The 15,866-nt window shown below is 37.1% G+C and overlaps 1 protein-coding gene across 1 annotated transcript in view; it reads right to left on the bottom strand.

The window, feature by feature from the left end:
• Positions 1 to 11,410: 11,410 nt before the first annotated feature.
• The window catches only part of LOC117316721 (trafficking protein particle complex subunit 9-like), a 50,914-nt gene continuing 46,458 nt past the window's right edge, over positions 11,411 to 15,866 (bottom strand). The window contains exon 24 of the mRNA XM_033871477.1: positions 11,411 to 15,107. Coding sequence (XP_033727368.1) covers positions 14,946 to 15,107 — 162 coding nt within the window. The 3' untranslated portion in view covers positions 11,411 to 14,945. The remainder of the gene's footprint in view (positions 15,108 to 15,866) is intronic.

Raw genomic sequence — 15,866 nt, forward strand, 5'->3', positions numbered from 1 at the left:
AGAAACATCCCTTGCTCAACCTCCCTTAACTAAACCCGTGTACTCTACCTAACTGAACCATGCATTGCCCTACAGGATACCCGGTGCTTCACTACACCAACCACGGACTACATACCCGGTAGTGTCCACTACACCAGCCACGGACTACATACCCGGTAGTGTCCACTACACCAACCACGGACTACATACCCGGTAGTGTCCACTACACCAACCATGGACTACATACCCGGTAGTGTTCGCTCCTTACATGGTACTTTACCTCATACTCCAACAGTGTTAGATGTTTTACACGGCGAGATACTTTTGACGCAGTCGACAAAATAATATCCGATAGAAAAAGAGCCGACCAGCGGCCTCTTATGTTACAGGAGTATTTACCTCACTGCTAAACCATACAGTGATAACATGTACATGCAGTGTACTGTAGCCAGCGCCGTATAATTTACACCAATACACACTGTCCACTGCACTGCTGACCGCTCCAAACCTTAATGAGTGTTACCAAGCCTATACAGGCCCCAAGAGCCTAGCGATACCTAACTACAGGTACTCCATTCTGCATCCACGGTTTGGAACTTTTTATTTTTATTTATTTATTTATTTTTTTTTATTTTTGAAAATTTTTCAACAGTACATAATAGATTCACAATTTAATTCATCCATACATCATACATATACTGTATACATTCCTTCCATTCTTCATAATCAGTTAAAATCCAACAGTTTATTTTAGATGATTTAAAAAAATTGTATGTACTGTATTTATGAAAGAAAGAACGAGGGAATAGAAGAAATTAAAGAAAAGAAAGAAAAAAATCAGTGTGAAGAAAGAATTGTTGAATAAGAGGGAGAAGGGAATATGAGGATTTGACAATGGGCTTGATGTATTAGATATGAAATAAGTGAATCTGATCATCATATTGCCAGGGACTTTGATAAGAGAAATACCAAGGAAAAGTACCACTAAGTCATAATAATTTTATTACATTTTTACCAGTGAAAATCGAAAATTATTCATTCAATATTATCCATGATAGGATACCATGCTATATGGAGGAACCAGCTACACTAGTATCTCATAGAGTTCCGAAAAATAGAATGAAATCTCTAAACATATTTATAATTTATGTAGAGACCAGTAGTCTTTCCCATTTTCCCAGTCCTTATTAAAGATGTTAAGATGAGTTTCCCCTCTTTACTGGTTGTAATATATCTAAGAGTGTGGTATGTTTCTTTAATGTAATTTTTCAAAGATGATAAAGACGAACTCTTTTCCTGGCATCTTGTGCTATATAAATATTGCTTGATAATTAATATAATTAAATTATCAACATTGTTTTTACCTTCATAAAATCCAAAGATAAATGACTCTTTGTTAAAATTAAAGGGAATGAATAATAGATTTAACAGAAATTCAAAATTTGTCAAAAATAGCTGTACTTTTTCACATTCCCATAATGCATGAACTATTGTTTCATTCTGGGTATTACAATGGTAACAAAATGGACTATCAACTAGGCCTATTTTATACAGATATGAGTTTGTAGTTAAAATATATTGATTTATTCTAAACTGAAGCCACTGTCATTTTGTAGACGGTTTGGAAACTGGGTGAAGCCTTATATACACTCTATAACATACCAAATGTCTGTGGGTTTCGTCTGCTGGGTGTCCAGTTGATAATGAGACTGATAAATGGTGGTAATGAGAATAAAGATTGTCTAAATTTACATAACAACCAGGATGTCAAGTCAACAAATTAACATTATATTCTAAGATGAATGGTATGAATACTAATTATGAGAGTGTCGCAACAAACTAAATCTTAACGGAACAACAAAAGGATTGCAAACAAGTCTAACAATAGACATGAACATGCAACAAATATAAATCTTTAATAAAAAATTAAATATCAACCTTTCAACAATCAATATGTAACAAAGAAGCACCATCTTTCAATATTTCGACTATAAACTAAGAAGCAAGCACCGATCTTCAATATTCTGTTTCCCGCCAAAGGACGTTTATCCTTGTCTAAAAAAGGTGTCCTCGAACTCAATCACTTCATTATCACGCCTGGTGTCTGTTTGTCTAGTGGTCTTGGTCACGGTCCGTCGTGACCTCTGTTTGGATGCCTACATCCGTCTTCACTCTTTTCGTATCCCTACCAGTCAGTTCCTGCTGTATCTGGCCTTACAGTCATTGAGACCATGTTCGCTGGATCCTTTGGATGTGTTTCTGGTGCCATCTTCCTTTTTGTGTCCCTACCAGTCAGTTCCTGCTGTATCTGGCCTTACAGTCATTGAGACCATGTTCGCTGGATCCTTTGGATGTGTTTCTGGTGCCATCTTCCTTTTTGTATCCCTACCAGTCAGTTCCTGCTGTATCTGGCCTTACAGTCATTGAGACCATGTTCGCTGGATCCTTTGGATGTGTTTCTGGTGCCATCTTCCTTTTCGTGTCCCTGAGGATACTCGTGTGTTCTCTTCCAGACATCTCGAACACTTTAAAGATTTCACGACACTCGTTCCCTCTGTGTCCGTATCGGACCCTTCTAGGTCGCAAATCGACGACCCCGGTCCTTTTCACACCAGCTCACTTTGAATGTTTCGTCATCAGACGAAGGCTCAGACGCTGAACTTATCGACTGGGAAGCACCGTACTGCTATTTTCGACGACAGCTTCTATGGTGGCATGCCGCTTCTCGTGTCACTTTAGGTTGGCTTGGTGTTATAAGCACAACTATGCCAACGCCACATGTTGTTCACCGACTTCATTCCACAATCCACAAGGTGCGTCTTCCTCTCCTCCAAGGTCGCATTCTTGGTGGAACAGATGGGACAAATATGTGACATTATCGGTGTTGCCTTTCTTTTCATCATTTTTCTGGAAAGATAGAATAGAGGCATCGCATACAGTGATTCTTCCAAGACACGACATACCCTAGTAAAATCAGAATGCCATTTGGATGAAAATCGCACTTTCACACAGAGATCCCTGATCCGAATGGATAATATGTGAGACTCCACATCTGTATATAACTTCCTCAGCAAGTACCTTAGCCACTGCGACTGCCTGTCCATTTTGTGTAATAATCGGAGATAACCAACACGTGCCGATTACCACTGTAGGTAACAGGTAGTTTACATAGGATATCAATGGCCATCCTCTCCATCGGCAATCCCGACACAACCGATTGCATTAGCACTTTTATGATAGGATTTATATAACACAACCAATATGATATTTAAAAGTGTGACGTTTCGATGACTACACTGTCACCTTTATCAGACTAATCACACAAGTACTGACATATGCAGATGGTAATAGACTCGATCGACTGAGAGGATGTTTCGTCTATTATGATCCTACTGACACCAAGTTCGAACATATTGTGACGAGATGGTAAAAATGAAATAGAATCAAAGAATAGTGGAAGCGGTCATTCTCCTGTAATTCAACCTGCTAATACCCAGAATTTAAATCCAGATTAGAAAAAACACGAACAACCTTTTTAACTGATCTAGCACTTCGTCAATTCTGGTTATGGGACACGCATCATGCTGGCTTACAGCATATATCTGTCGACAGTCAACACAAAAACGCATTGTCCCATCCTTTTCTTTACCAACACAATGTCAGGAGACCAATGACTGACAGATTTTTGTATAACCTTCCTATCAAGCATTTCCTGTACCTGTTTATCTACCTCGTCACGTAAGTGTGCAGGTACCCTCCGTAGAGGTTGCTTTATAGGCTTAGCTGACCAGGTTTCGATAAGATGTTTCACAATGCTCGCCCTATCACGATCTTCATTTTACTGCAAACGCACCCTAATATTGTTTCAGTAAGTCTTCAACTTTTACTCTCACTGGCGTCATCTGTGATTATTTATCTCCTAACGTATCTAGAATAGTTGTTTATAAACACTGTAATTACTAGATCACACTCGCGAGCCCACAACTCCCCAGTCCGCTGACCAATCGAGATAGCTGACCAATCGAGATAACAAAGCAAATAAGGTGGTCAAGACGACAGAACATTTAAAACCAGATGTCGCATCGTGTGTATGGACGACCCATAGATTATGCACTTGTGGTGTGAGATTAATTAGACTTCATTGTCAGAACGAATCCTTTATTGGAACTACATCGATGCTTTTTCGTAAGGGTTAATTCTCTGTCTAGATTTTACAAATCCCTAGTCAATGTTTGATAGATATTTCTTACAGAGTACGTTATTTAATTAGTAGTCTGAGTTTCATTTGGACCCGAACCACACTTAGATATTCTTACAGACAAGCAGTCTAGCGTAGTCTTTCCTCTGGCCCCGACACGAGACTTGTACATTCTGACAGATAGATGTCTGGCGTAGCCCAATATAGCTCAATCTGGCGTTGACAACAGACTTAACCTTGTTGCGCTGATGACGTTGTTTATTAGTCTTCGTCTACTAACATTGACTAATGACGCTTCTACTCAATTGACTGGTATTGACTTCCGGTCATTTCCTGCCATATAACTTCCCAGGCTAGTATACCTCCATACTCAATTCAGGCCTGATTCAATGGTGCTCAGTGTTGGTTCTCTAACTAATGGTGATGACAGAGAATTCGAGGTGTCCACAACTATGTTAGAAAACGTGCATCCATGAAGTCTGGTTCGTGCATCCACGTACATGTAGTTTGGGTCGTGTTCTCTTCTTAAAGAGTTTCCTACAATATCTCCGAGTGATGTGAAGATTCCGGTCGTAAGAGACTGCAACAAACTTCCCAGGATCTACATCTTCCTGTCCACTACAGATCATGAAGAGACTGACAATGTCTGATCTCTCCCGTCTGTATCCCAGTGATGGTATCTACCCAGTTTTCTTAGTCATATGGAATATTTTTAGGCGAGGCACCAATCTGGTGGTACGACGCTGGACATTTTCACGTAGTCCTACTCTTCTGCTCTTTGTGCAGTAGTCAAGGCGGGGTCTTACCAAGGCTTTGTAGAGGTCGGAAAACATTTCTTCATCTATATACAATTATACATGAATGACTTAACCAGTCAAGCCTGTTAGATTTCTTTGCCTGAATTGCTGAATAGTGTTCCCAGTCTCTTCACCGAGGCTGTATACATGGTCTGATGACTCATTCCCAGTTCTAACGTTCATTTGTTGGCATTTCTCCTTATTAAGCTTCACAAGCCGTGTTTTGTCCAGTTGCTGACACTGTTGATATCTTCCTGTAGTCTCCATTCAGATGATATTTACTGTAGATTTTGTCATCATCCACAAGCAGTTTGACGATAGAATTCACTACGTCGGGAAGGTCATTTATATACCAAAACAAAGCTGGTCCTAACATACTGTCCTGGGGAACTCTGTTTGTCACTGGTGCTGTTTTTGACGATTTACGTTGATAATGACCTGCTACTCAATTCCACATAGAAAGTCCTTTATCCATTTCCTCGTGTTTTCTGATACGCCATATCATTTAATTTCCTACAATAATCTTTGATGGGGAACAGTATCAAGAGCTTTCTTAAAATCCAGGTACACTGTGTCTACTTGATTGCCATTGTCTAATGTTTCGGTCCTTTAATAGTTGTAGGCATTCGGACAGAAAGATGTCTGGTGTAGTCTTTACTCTGGTCCTGACACAAGGCTTAGACATTCTGACAAATAAATATCTGTTGTAGGGGCCCCGACACCAGACTTAGACACTCTGAAAGACAAATTTCTAGTGTTGTTTTTCCTCTGGTTCTGATATTAGATTTGTACATTCTGACAGACAGATGACTGATGTATCCCAAGATCCCTCTGGCCCCGACACCAGGGACCAGTTGTTCAAAAGGTTTTAACAACATTTTTCAAATCCTGATTTAATAATTTCTGGTCGAACTAGCTGGACAAAACTTTATGAAATTCTGTAATTCTTAATTTTCTTCCAACTGGCATTGTTTAAAGATGATATACTCACAGGTTTTGCAACAAATAAGATATGAAATTTTCACTAATCAAGTGATTAAGCTAATCACCTTTTGAACAACTGGGCCCAGACGTGGACATTCTGACAGATAGGTATATATATCTGATGTATCATGAGATCCCCTCTGGCCCGACACCAGACTTGGACATTCTGACAGATAGCTATATATATCTATGAGATCCATCTGGCCCCGACACCAGACTTGGACGTTCTGACAGATAGCTATATATATCTGATGTATCATATATCCCTCTGGCCCCGACACCAGACATGGACATTCTGACAGATAGCTATATATATCTGATGTATCATATATCCCTCTGGCCCCGACACCAGACTTGGACATTCTGACAGATAGCTATATATATCTATGAGATCCCTCTGGCCCCGACACCAGACATGGACATTCTGACAGATAGCTATATATATCTGATGTATTATGATATCCCCTCTGGCCCCGACACCAGATGTGGACATTCTGACAGATAGCTATATATATCTGATGTATCATGAGATACCTCTGGCCCTGACACCAGATGTGGACATTCTGACAGATAGCTATATATATCTGATATATCATGATATCCCCTCTGGCCCCGACACCAGATGTGGACATTCTGACAGATAGCTATATATATCTGATGTATCATGAGATACCTCTGGCCCTGACACCAGATGTGGACATTCTGACAGATAGCTATATATATCTGATATATCATGATATCCCCTCTGGCCCCGACACCAAATGTGGACATTCTGACAGATAGCTATATATATCTGATGTATCATGAGATCCTTCTGGCCCCGACACCAGACTTGGACATTCTGTCAGATAGCTATATATATCTGATGTATTATGAGATCCCTCTGGCCCTGACACCAGACTTGGACATTCTGACAGATAGCTATATATAACTGATATCATATGATATCCCTCTGGTCCTGACACCAGACTTGGACATTCTGACAGATAGCTATATATATCTGATGTAGCCCGAGATCCCTCTGGCCCTGACACCAGACTTGGACATTCTGGCAGATAGCTATATATATCTGATGTAGCACGAGATCCCTCTGGCCCCGACACCAGACTTGGACATTCTGACAGATAGCTATATATATCTGATGTAGCCCGAGATCCCTCTGGCCCTGACACCAGACTTGGACATTCTGACAGATAGCTATATATATCTGATGTAGCCCGAGATCCCTCTGGCCCTGACACCAGACTTGGACATTCTGGCAGATAGCTATATATATCTGATGTAGCACGAGATCCCTCTGGCCCCGACACCAGACTTGGACATTCTGACAGATAGCTATATATATCTGATGTAGCCCGAGATCCCTCTGGCCCTGACACCAGACTTGGACATTCTGACAGATAGCTATATATATCTGATGTATCATGAAATCCCTCTGGCCCTGACACCAGACTTGGACATTCTGACAGATAGCTATATATATCTGATGTATCATGAGATCCCTCTGGCCCTGACACCAGACTTGGACATTCTGACAGATAGCTATATATATCTGATGTATCATGAGATCCCTCTGGCCCTGAAACCAGACTTGGACATTCTGACAGATAGCTATATATATCTGATGTATCATGAGATCCCTCTGGCCCCCGACACCAGACTTGGACATTCTGACAGATAGCTATATATATCTGATGTAGCCCGAGATACCTCTGGCCAGACACCAGACTTGGACGTTCTGAATGATATAAAAAGTCGGTTCCTCTGTTTAACTGGATTTGTAGCTTTCTCTTGGTGTGTGGTTGACCACTGTCTGATGATGGTGAGCTAAGAAAATGGAAATAACCTATTTCTTCTCAGGCATCCAACAAACAATGCATCGTCAGATTTGGTTTATTTTGTTTTAATGTCCCATTAACAGCCAGGGTCATTTAAGGACATGCTTGGTCTTTTGGAAAACCAGACATTGCCAGAAAATATACAAGGACAATGTAGCTTTGCATCTATTTATTTAATCTTTAATTATTTACATTCATTTCAATATATACACTAAACATTTACAATTTTTCAACAGTAGGCCAACACACCTGAATGAAATTGCAATGATTCATCAGTTACCATTAATCATTAACCAGACACAATTTATCATCTAAACAGCCCTTATGTATCACTTAACTTGATCTAACTTACCCAGTTATTGACAAATCCAACCACACTGTAAAGTTACTACAAACACCTGAAAAATCATAATGAGCCTTCGATTTTATCTGAATATTAAAATTTCAATATTTACAAGAAAATTAATTCTTATCAGTAGTCTGATTTTTTTTTCAAAATTTCAAAAAATGTTTTTTAAAAGATTTGTTTGTGTGGTTTCTTGAGTAATTTCTTGATTGTAAAGAAAGACATAGATGTGATGTTTATTTTACAGTTTGAGATCGAAAAATTACTGGTAATAAGCCAATCATAAATTATTGTGGATAGACTGCAACATTAGAAGCCAAAATGTCTCCTAGGTTGCAGGCACCAATCTTCGTAATACCAGATAAACTACCGAATTTTGTTTTGAAATTCAGAAGAATCTAGTACCTTTATAATTTGTGTAGTAATAGTTACATGAAATTTGATCACAAGATGTTTGTGTCGTAACTTACATTCACATAAATACAGAAAAATATCTATTTTAATGATAATTTCTAAGAAACATACTTAAATTTTACTGTAAAAAATCCCTGATACTAATCACAACAGACGTCAACTTCAAAGCACCTGGGAAAGTGACTCTCTATGAAAACTACAGACAACTGTCTATCAGCAAGTTTAGCGATGGAATAGAAAGTATCATGACAATATATGTTACTGACACTGGAAATTGTTCACTACTGAATGGTTAGGCTTCCATTCTAATATACAGTGTGACATTTTAAATTGTACTCGACATGAAGACAAAGCTGAATGTGAAATAGTGCCAAAATGTTTAGAAAGACAACTTTGATTTTGGCCATGACCAATGAATTTGTACGTGCAGTGATCACAGGTCCTGTAAATAAAAATATTTTAATGGACGAGAAATTTCAAACTACATTTCCTATGTTGATTTATTTTCATGAGTAGCGTGAGAATTCATCAATAGGAAATTTTGAAAATTTACATGTTACGTTTTAACTCATGAACATTTCTTTCAAAAGCCCAAGCTCGCAAAATTACTAAGTTTACATTTCAGCTGTTATGGAATTTTGGAAAAAGCCACTTGTAGAATCTTGTTAAATGAAGCCAGGATTAATGAATGCTTGAAATTCTTTATATCACTTTTCCAAATATACCATTGTAAAACCTTATTTGTTTTCAAACAGTAGATCTGAGAAATTATCCACCTGAAGACTTAAGCATGACTTACATGCGTTTAGAGACCATCTTTTGGGATCATTTTCTGTTTTAAGTTGATCAAATCTAGCTCGTACAATGTCAATATATACTTTATATGTCTTATGAAACAGACATACATGTAGGGTATCTGACATGGGTAGGTATGTGTTGATAAGCATGTGACTCCTTAATGACATGTGGGTATCGTGTGATACATAGACACCCTGTATAAATACACACAATATCTGGACTTTTATCAATGAAAGGCCTTCACCTCACAGCAATAATATTGCATCATCCCCATATAAAACTTATAATATATAAACAAAAGGCTCAACAATGTTACAAAATCAAGCCAGCAGAATCAGCTGACGAGATATCTATACCTAGAATAATCCCTATGCTACAAAGATATATAAACCCTATATTGTAATCTGTACATACATACTTATACTTTGGCGATAAAATAACAATGATTTCTATATTTGTTAATTTCACTTGTTAGCCACTTTTTGTATAGTAACTACATTAGCATTTAATTGTTTTTCCATCTCTTTCTAGACTTTGTCTGGGTCTAATGATCGTAATGGGTCTAACTTCCAGTTCAAGGTACCTAGTGCACATCAAAAAGTGTGAATATTGTAAGAGCTCACTAAATGAAAATTTAAGTAATGAGTAATGTGGACTTGATTTTAATATCACCTTTTTCTGTGCCTCTTAAAATAATCATTTAATGATTGTTTTGCCAATATTCATTTCAAGGAAATTTGAATTATGTGGGAATGTCAATCTACATGCATCTTATGTTTGAACTCTTTCGGTGAGGAGGTGCATGTTAGGTAGCATATACCCTTAAACGAAACAGTGTTACAATATTTAATAGCCATACTACCCCCTTACATCAGACAAGAAATGCTTTTTATACATGTACATACAAAATATAGGAAACACAATAAAGAGATGATTACTGAACAAAAACATAACCATGGTGTCCACAGATGATGTGAAACTCATTTTTGAGTAGAACAGAGGGGAGATGGCCTACACTTGGTGTAAGTATTATATTACACACACAACTTAATTCATATTTGTTTAGGAGAGACGCCAAGACTCGGTTTAAGTATGTATATTACAGACACAACTTAATTCATATTTGTTTATTTGTCCGTTCTTGCTCCCAAGATACTTCGGAACAATTAAAGTGTAAACAACTGAATGGAACAGGTTGGTATATCAAACTTATAATTAGAAATGAGCACCACAGAGTCAATTTAGTGACTTCATATTTACAAAATAACAAGAGGCCCAGAGAGCCTGCATTGCTCACTTGGATATTTCAGTAATTATGGCAAAATACTCTGATCTAAGTTATATTTCAAACACTTTCCTACTTTTGAACTACCTCCCACAACAATGGTTTAAACTACAGGTAGACCAAATCCGGTCATTCTTGAAAAAGAAAAAGTTATTTTTTTGCTATGTTTTCCCTACTGGGCCCCCTTTCTCCCATCCCAAGAATGCCATCCATATCCTTGGTTTATACAACATAAATCTCATTTGCCCAATGATGCTCCAGGGAAGGGTCAGAGTCACCATTTATGCAAACGAGATCCCTGAGGGATCTTGGCACCCATCAGTGAATGATCCATATCAATAAAGATGGCCGCCTGTCGGCAATGGTGTTTTTGGATCGGTCACAAATGCAATATGCATAACTAGGGACCAAGGGAAAATTACATATGAAATTTGAGAAATATCCCTTCATGCTGAGAAATAGCGATAACAAACTTCAATTTTCAAAATCCAAGATGGCCGCCTATCGGCCATGTTGTTTTCCAATTGGTCCCAAAATGCAATATGCACAACAAGGTACCAAGGAGAACTTACTTATGAAATTTGAGAAATATACATACCTTCAAAACTTTCTTAGAAATAGCGATAACAAACTTCAGTTATCAAAATCCAAGATGGTCGCCTGTTGGCCTTGTTGTTTTCCAATCGGTCACAAAATACAACATGCATAACTAGGGACCTAGGAAAACTTACATATAAAATTTGAGAAAGATCCTCTCAGTACTTTCTGAGAAATAGCGATAACAAGAATAGCCCACCATCTGATGATGGTGGGCTAAATATTTGTTCTCCTTCCCCCAAGGATATTTCTGACCAAATTTGGTTAAAATGTTGCCGGACGCCATGCCATGTTTGTAAACTCAATGGCCAAGTGAGCTAAAAATATGATATTACAAGTTGTCTTTACCAGCTATTTAAAATGTACTGCTAAGATTATAATAGTTTCATAACTAACACGGTAGATTAGATCAGAATTGTATCATAACTAACACGGTAGATTAGATCAGAATTGTTAACAACGTTTGAAAAATCTATACTAGTTATAACTCTAATTTTACAGTTTTAGCACTTAACGCATGAAGATACTGTAACAGTACTAATTTCCAATAATTTTCCCACGATTTCATTGAGAGAATAAAAAGTCGAAAATTTGCATCTTTGAAAATCAAATACATAGATCAAATTATGGTCTGGTGTTGTCTGTTACATATTATTTGAAAAAATACAACCTTGGACAAAAAATATGTTTTTAAGTAATTTAAAATTTGCCCTGATAATATACAAATATATACTCTATGAGGTTTTTACAGTATTAAAGGGAGTAGCGAAACTACAGTGTTAAATTACTGGGCGAAAATGGCAAAAGTTGATCACTGGCAAATGTACCTTGATACATTATTATTCCACTACCACTTATGACATGTGTAAGTCTAGTGACGTTCACAGAGTAATGAAGTCCATGAGACTTGGGACCTGAGATATTCATATGTTATCATAAACTCCAGGTATGAGCAGACAATCAGGAACAATCATCTAAACAATAGAATCAATATGTGAGCTTTTCCCAATACAAGTAGATAACAACAAGAGACCCAGGTGGTCTGAATTGTCTGGAAATGTATCTATAGAATATACCATTGCTTCCAATAATAGATTCTGCCATTTTATCCCATGACTGTCCCAACACTATTTATACAATATGGAGTCTTATTAATCTGGCATTACTCCAGACCAAAATTAGTCAAAATGAGCCAGGACAATGAGGAATCATTTCATATTCAAATTACAAAGACCACATTTTATCATAATTACATGCGTATCTGTTATTTTTTTTATACAGGACAATTTAAATAAAATTCATAATCATTATAATTAAATATACATCTTACAATTCTTACTTCAGGAACACATATAAATCAGCTAGGAAATATCACAACGTTTGATATATCACAATTTTATCGGCTACATATCTCATCCGTTCTATATACATGTATGTACGAGTCAAGATCAGTATTTTTAGGCGTAACAGAAAAAAATATCTGCATTTCAGACACTATCTGACACGGTTGAATGAATTGTTTGCACCAGTTTTCTATGTCAAAAAAAAGAGAAAAATCATTGACGTTAAATGACGTTAAATTTCTGTAAGTGATTTGGCCAAAAGAAAATCTGATTCGATTGATGTATACAGAAATTAATCTGAGAAGTTATAGATAAGGTCATTCAAACTATCAACATAACATACTGATAGTTTTAGCCTAGGACTCCAATGTTACTGGAGGGTTTGTATCCCCTATGTTTGTCTTACTGTTGGTTAGCACCAAAAGACTTGTCCTGAGAAAGAAGGATATGAGAGTTAGAAAAGGCAGATTTGACCTTTGTGTTAACAGACCTTTGTGTTACTATTCATAGATATTAGGGTTAAAGAGTAAGAGACCAAGTGTCATTAGTGCTGATTCTGTAGATCAACGCAAAAATGAAGTAACATTTCTTGGTCATAATTCAGACATATCTTAAATATCTTAAATTTAAAACTAAAATCTTAAATAAATGAACACTAATGTTCGTTTAAAAATGAGGAGTGATAGAGAAGAAAATATTCAATGAAAATGAAGTCATTAGAATGGTTCATGTTGTTGAACAGCACACAGCAAACATCATGGCAGATCTTCTGATGTTAAAGAAATCAAGGTCCCCAGGCCACACTAATGAACTAGCTAGATAATCAATTGATCTATAGATGTACAGACGGAAAACCTGCGAATTAAATGTGACTCAGCAGTGAGTGTAAAGAGTACATTTTGTTAATTACCTTACTACCTCAATTTAGTCAAAACAAAGGACATGTTCAGAACAAGCTACCTCACCAAATGTAGTGTGAAGGAATCAGACCAATGTGCACAGTGACTATTTTCAAAGTCAAAGTCAAGAATCCAAGATTGGAGTCTACAGTAATAAGTATACAGAGCCTGAGTCTTGTATATTGCCACAAAGACAAAAATAAAGGAAATTCTGCAAATGCAAGCATGAGTATAAAAAGGAAGAACTGCACCTTGTATGGCTGGGACTGCTGGAAATAAAATGCAGAAAACAAGCAAGAATGAAATATGACATCTCCACAAGTCCAGGCAGAGGAAAGGAAGGAAACAATATGGAGATTATTCTAAAATCCGATCAACTTAAATTAAGTTGAAATAATCATACCATTGAAAGAGCACAAAGACATAGAAAGTAAATGGTTATTAATTAACTTTGGTGGGATGAGAGATTGTTTCTACAAATATTAAATGCACTACAATAGGAAATGGCTTTAAATGCGTTTAATACTGAAAAGCATCAGGAACTCATCTTAAACCAAATTCATCATCTTCAAAATGCGAGAAAAATATTTTCTAACCAAAAATCAGTGTTATGTGTTCATTTGGATCTATCCCCCTATAAACATACATGTAGTGCAAAAATGTTTGGAATTAACTTGGAGACTAATAATACAATGATCATAAAACAAGAGGCCCAATGGGCCTGCATTGCTCACATGATATTTCTTAATCAAAAGAACTTGATTCTAGTCTGTTCAGTTAATCAGAAGAAGTCTTTTGTATGATATAACCTTAGTGAAATTCTGAATATGGTTCAAGGTCACTTCTTTCAGCAAATTGTGGGTCTCCATCCCACAAACCTACCAGCTAAATATCATAATTTTATACAGACCTTTTGTTTTGTGAGAAGGTGAATGAATGTTTTAACTTTGACCCATGTGACCTTGGATACAGATCAATATCATATATTTTTGTAAACTTTGTGGGTCTCCATCCCAGGAACCTTCCACTCAAATATTATGATTATAGGCAATTTTGGTTTGTGAAAAGTTATGTGAATCTTTTAACAAATATTATCCCCGTGACCTTGAGTATGGAACAGGGTCATTTCTTTGCGTAAACTTTGTTGAGCTCCATCTCATGATCAGGAACCTATCAGCCAAAAATCATAGCACTGGGAATATTGGTCAATGAGAAAAAGTTGCTTAAATGGAAAAGTTGACGCTGAACCATGGCATAAGCTCCCTTGGCCAAAAGGGCCAAGTGAGGTAATTAATGGATCAACATTTTGAAATATCTAGCCTTTCTTCAAAATTTAAGTGATATCTGGTATTTGCTAAAAAATGTTAAGTCTGAAATGCTGGTGAAATTTGAATATAAACCTACTAAATGTTAGATATTTCAAAATTTGTTTGGAAAAACAGTAAGTCAATTGGCAATCCTCCAAAATCACTCCTCATCTATGACCCGAACTTGTATATCATGGCACTGCCATATATGGTCAATGTCGTCATCTGTTGCTGTGGCGACACATTTGACGTTGAACCTGTAGGTGCCACTGTAGTGGAAAAGGTAAGATGTCCTGTAGCGGGTGCTGTCCTCCCCTCCAACCTGAAGACAGAATTTATTTTCCAGCATAATCTTTATTTTTGGTAACTTGCAAAATACATGTAGATGTATATATTCCTATTTTTTCACTACATTGGCACTGAAGCTGCAGACAGAAGCTAATCCCCAATACTCCAGGGGTTACATTAACTTTCATTTCAAAAGAGAGTTAAAGTAAATGTAATCCCCTGAGTAACACAGAAGCTAATATTTGGGGCATATGTATTAAAGTGTAGTTCTTCAGAGAACTAACATCCAAAATAGGTTTTGTTGTCTGAAAGATATTCCAATGTAACCATAAGTATGTAGCAACTTAACCTTAGTTACATTTAGATAATCATGATGGCAAGTTGTCTGGGCTTCCTATCGGATTGCTTTGTACCAGAAGTCACAAACAAGTACCTTATGTTGGGTCTGACATTAACTAAAATTTTCAGTAATATATATATTCCAGCAGTATTCAAAGTATGTAAAAAACTTATATCTGTGTTAGTACGCTGGTCAGCATCTGAGAACCTAGTACGGTAACTTGGTCCATGTCCCAAGAGTGAACTACTTACGTTGGTAATCTGTTACGACTGAGAACCTAGTATGGTAACTTGGTCCGTGTCCCAAGATTAAACTACTTACGTTGGTAAGCTGTTACGACTGAGAACCTAGTACGGTAACTTGGTCCGTGTCCCAAGAGTGAACTACTTACATTGGTAAGCTGTTACGACTGAGAACTTAGTACGGTAACTTGGTCCGTGTCCCAAGAGTGAA

The sequence above is a fragment of the Pecten maximus genome, chromosome 18, assembly GCF_902652985.1.
Source record: "Pecten maximus chromosome 18, xPecMax1.1, whole genome shotgun sequence".
NCBI lineage: Eukaryota > Metazoa > Mollusca > Bivalvia > Pectinida > Pectinidae > Pecten > Pecten maximus.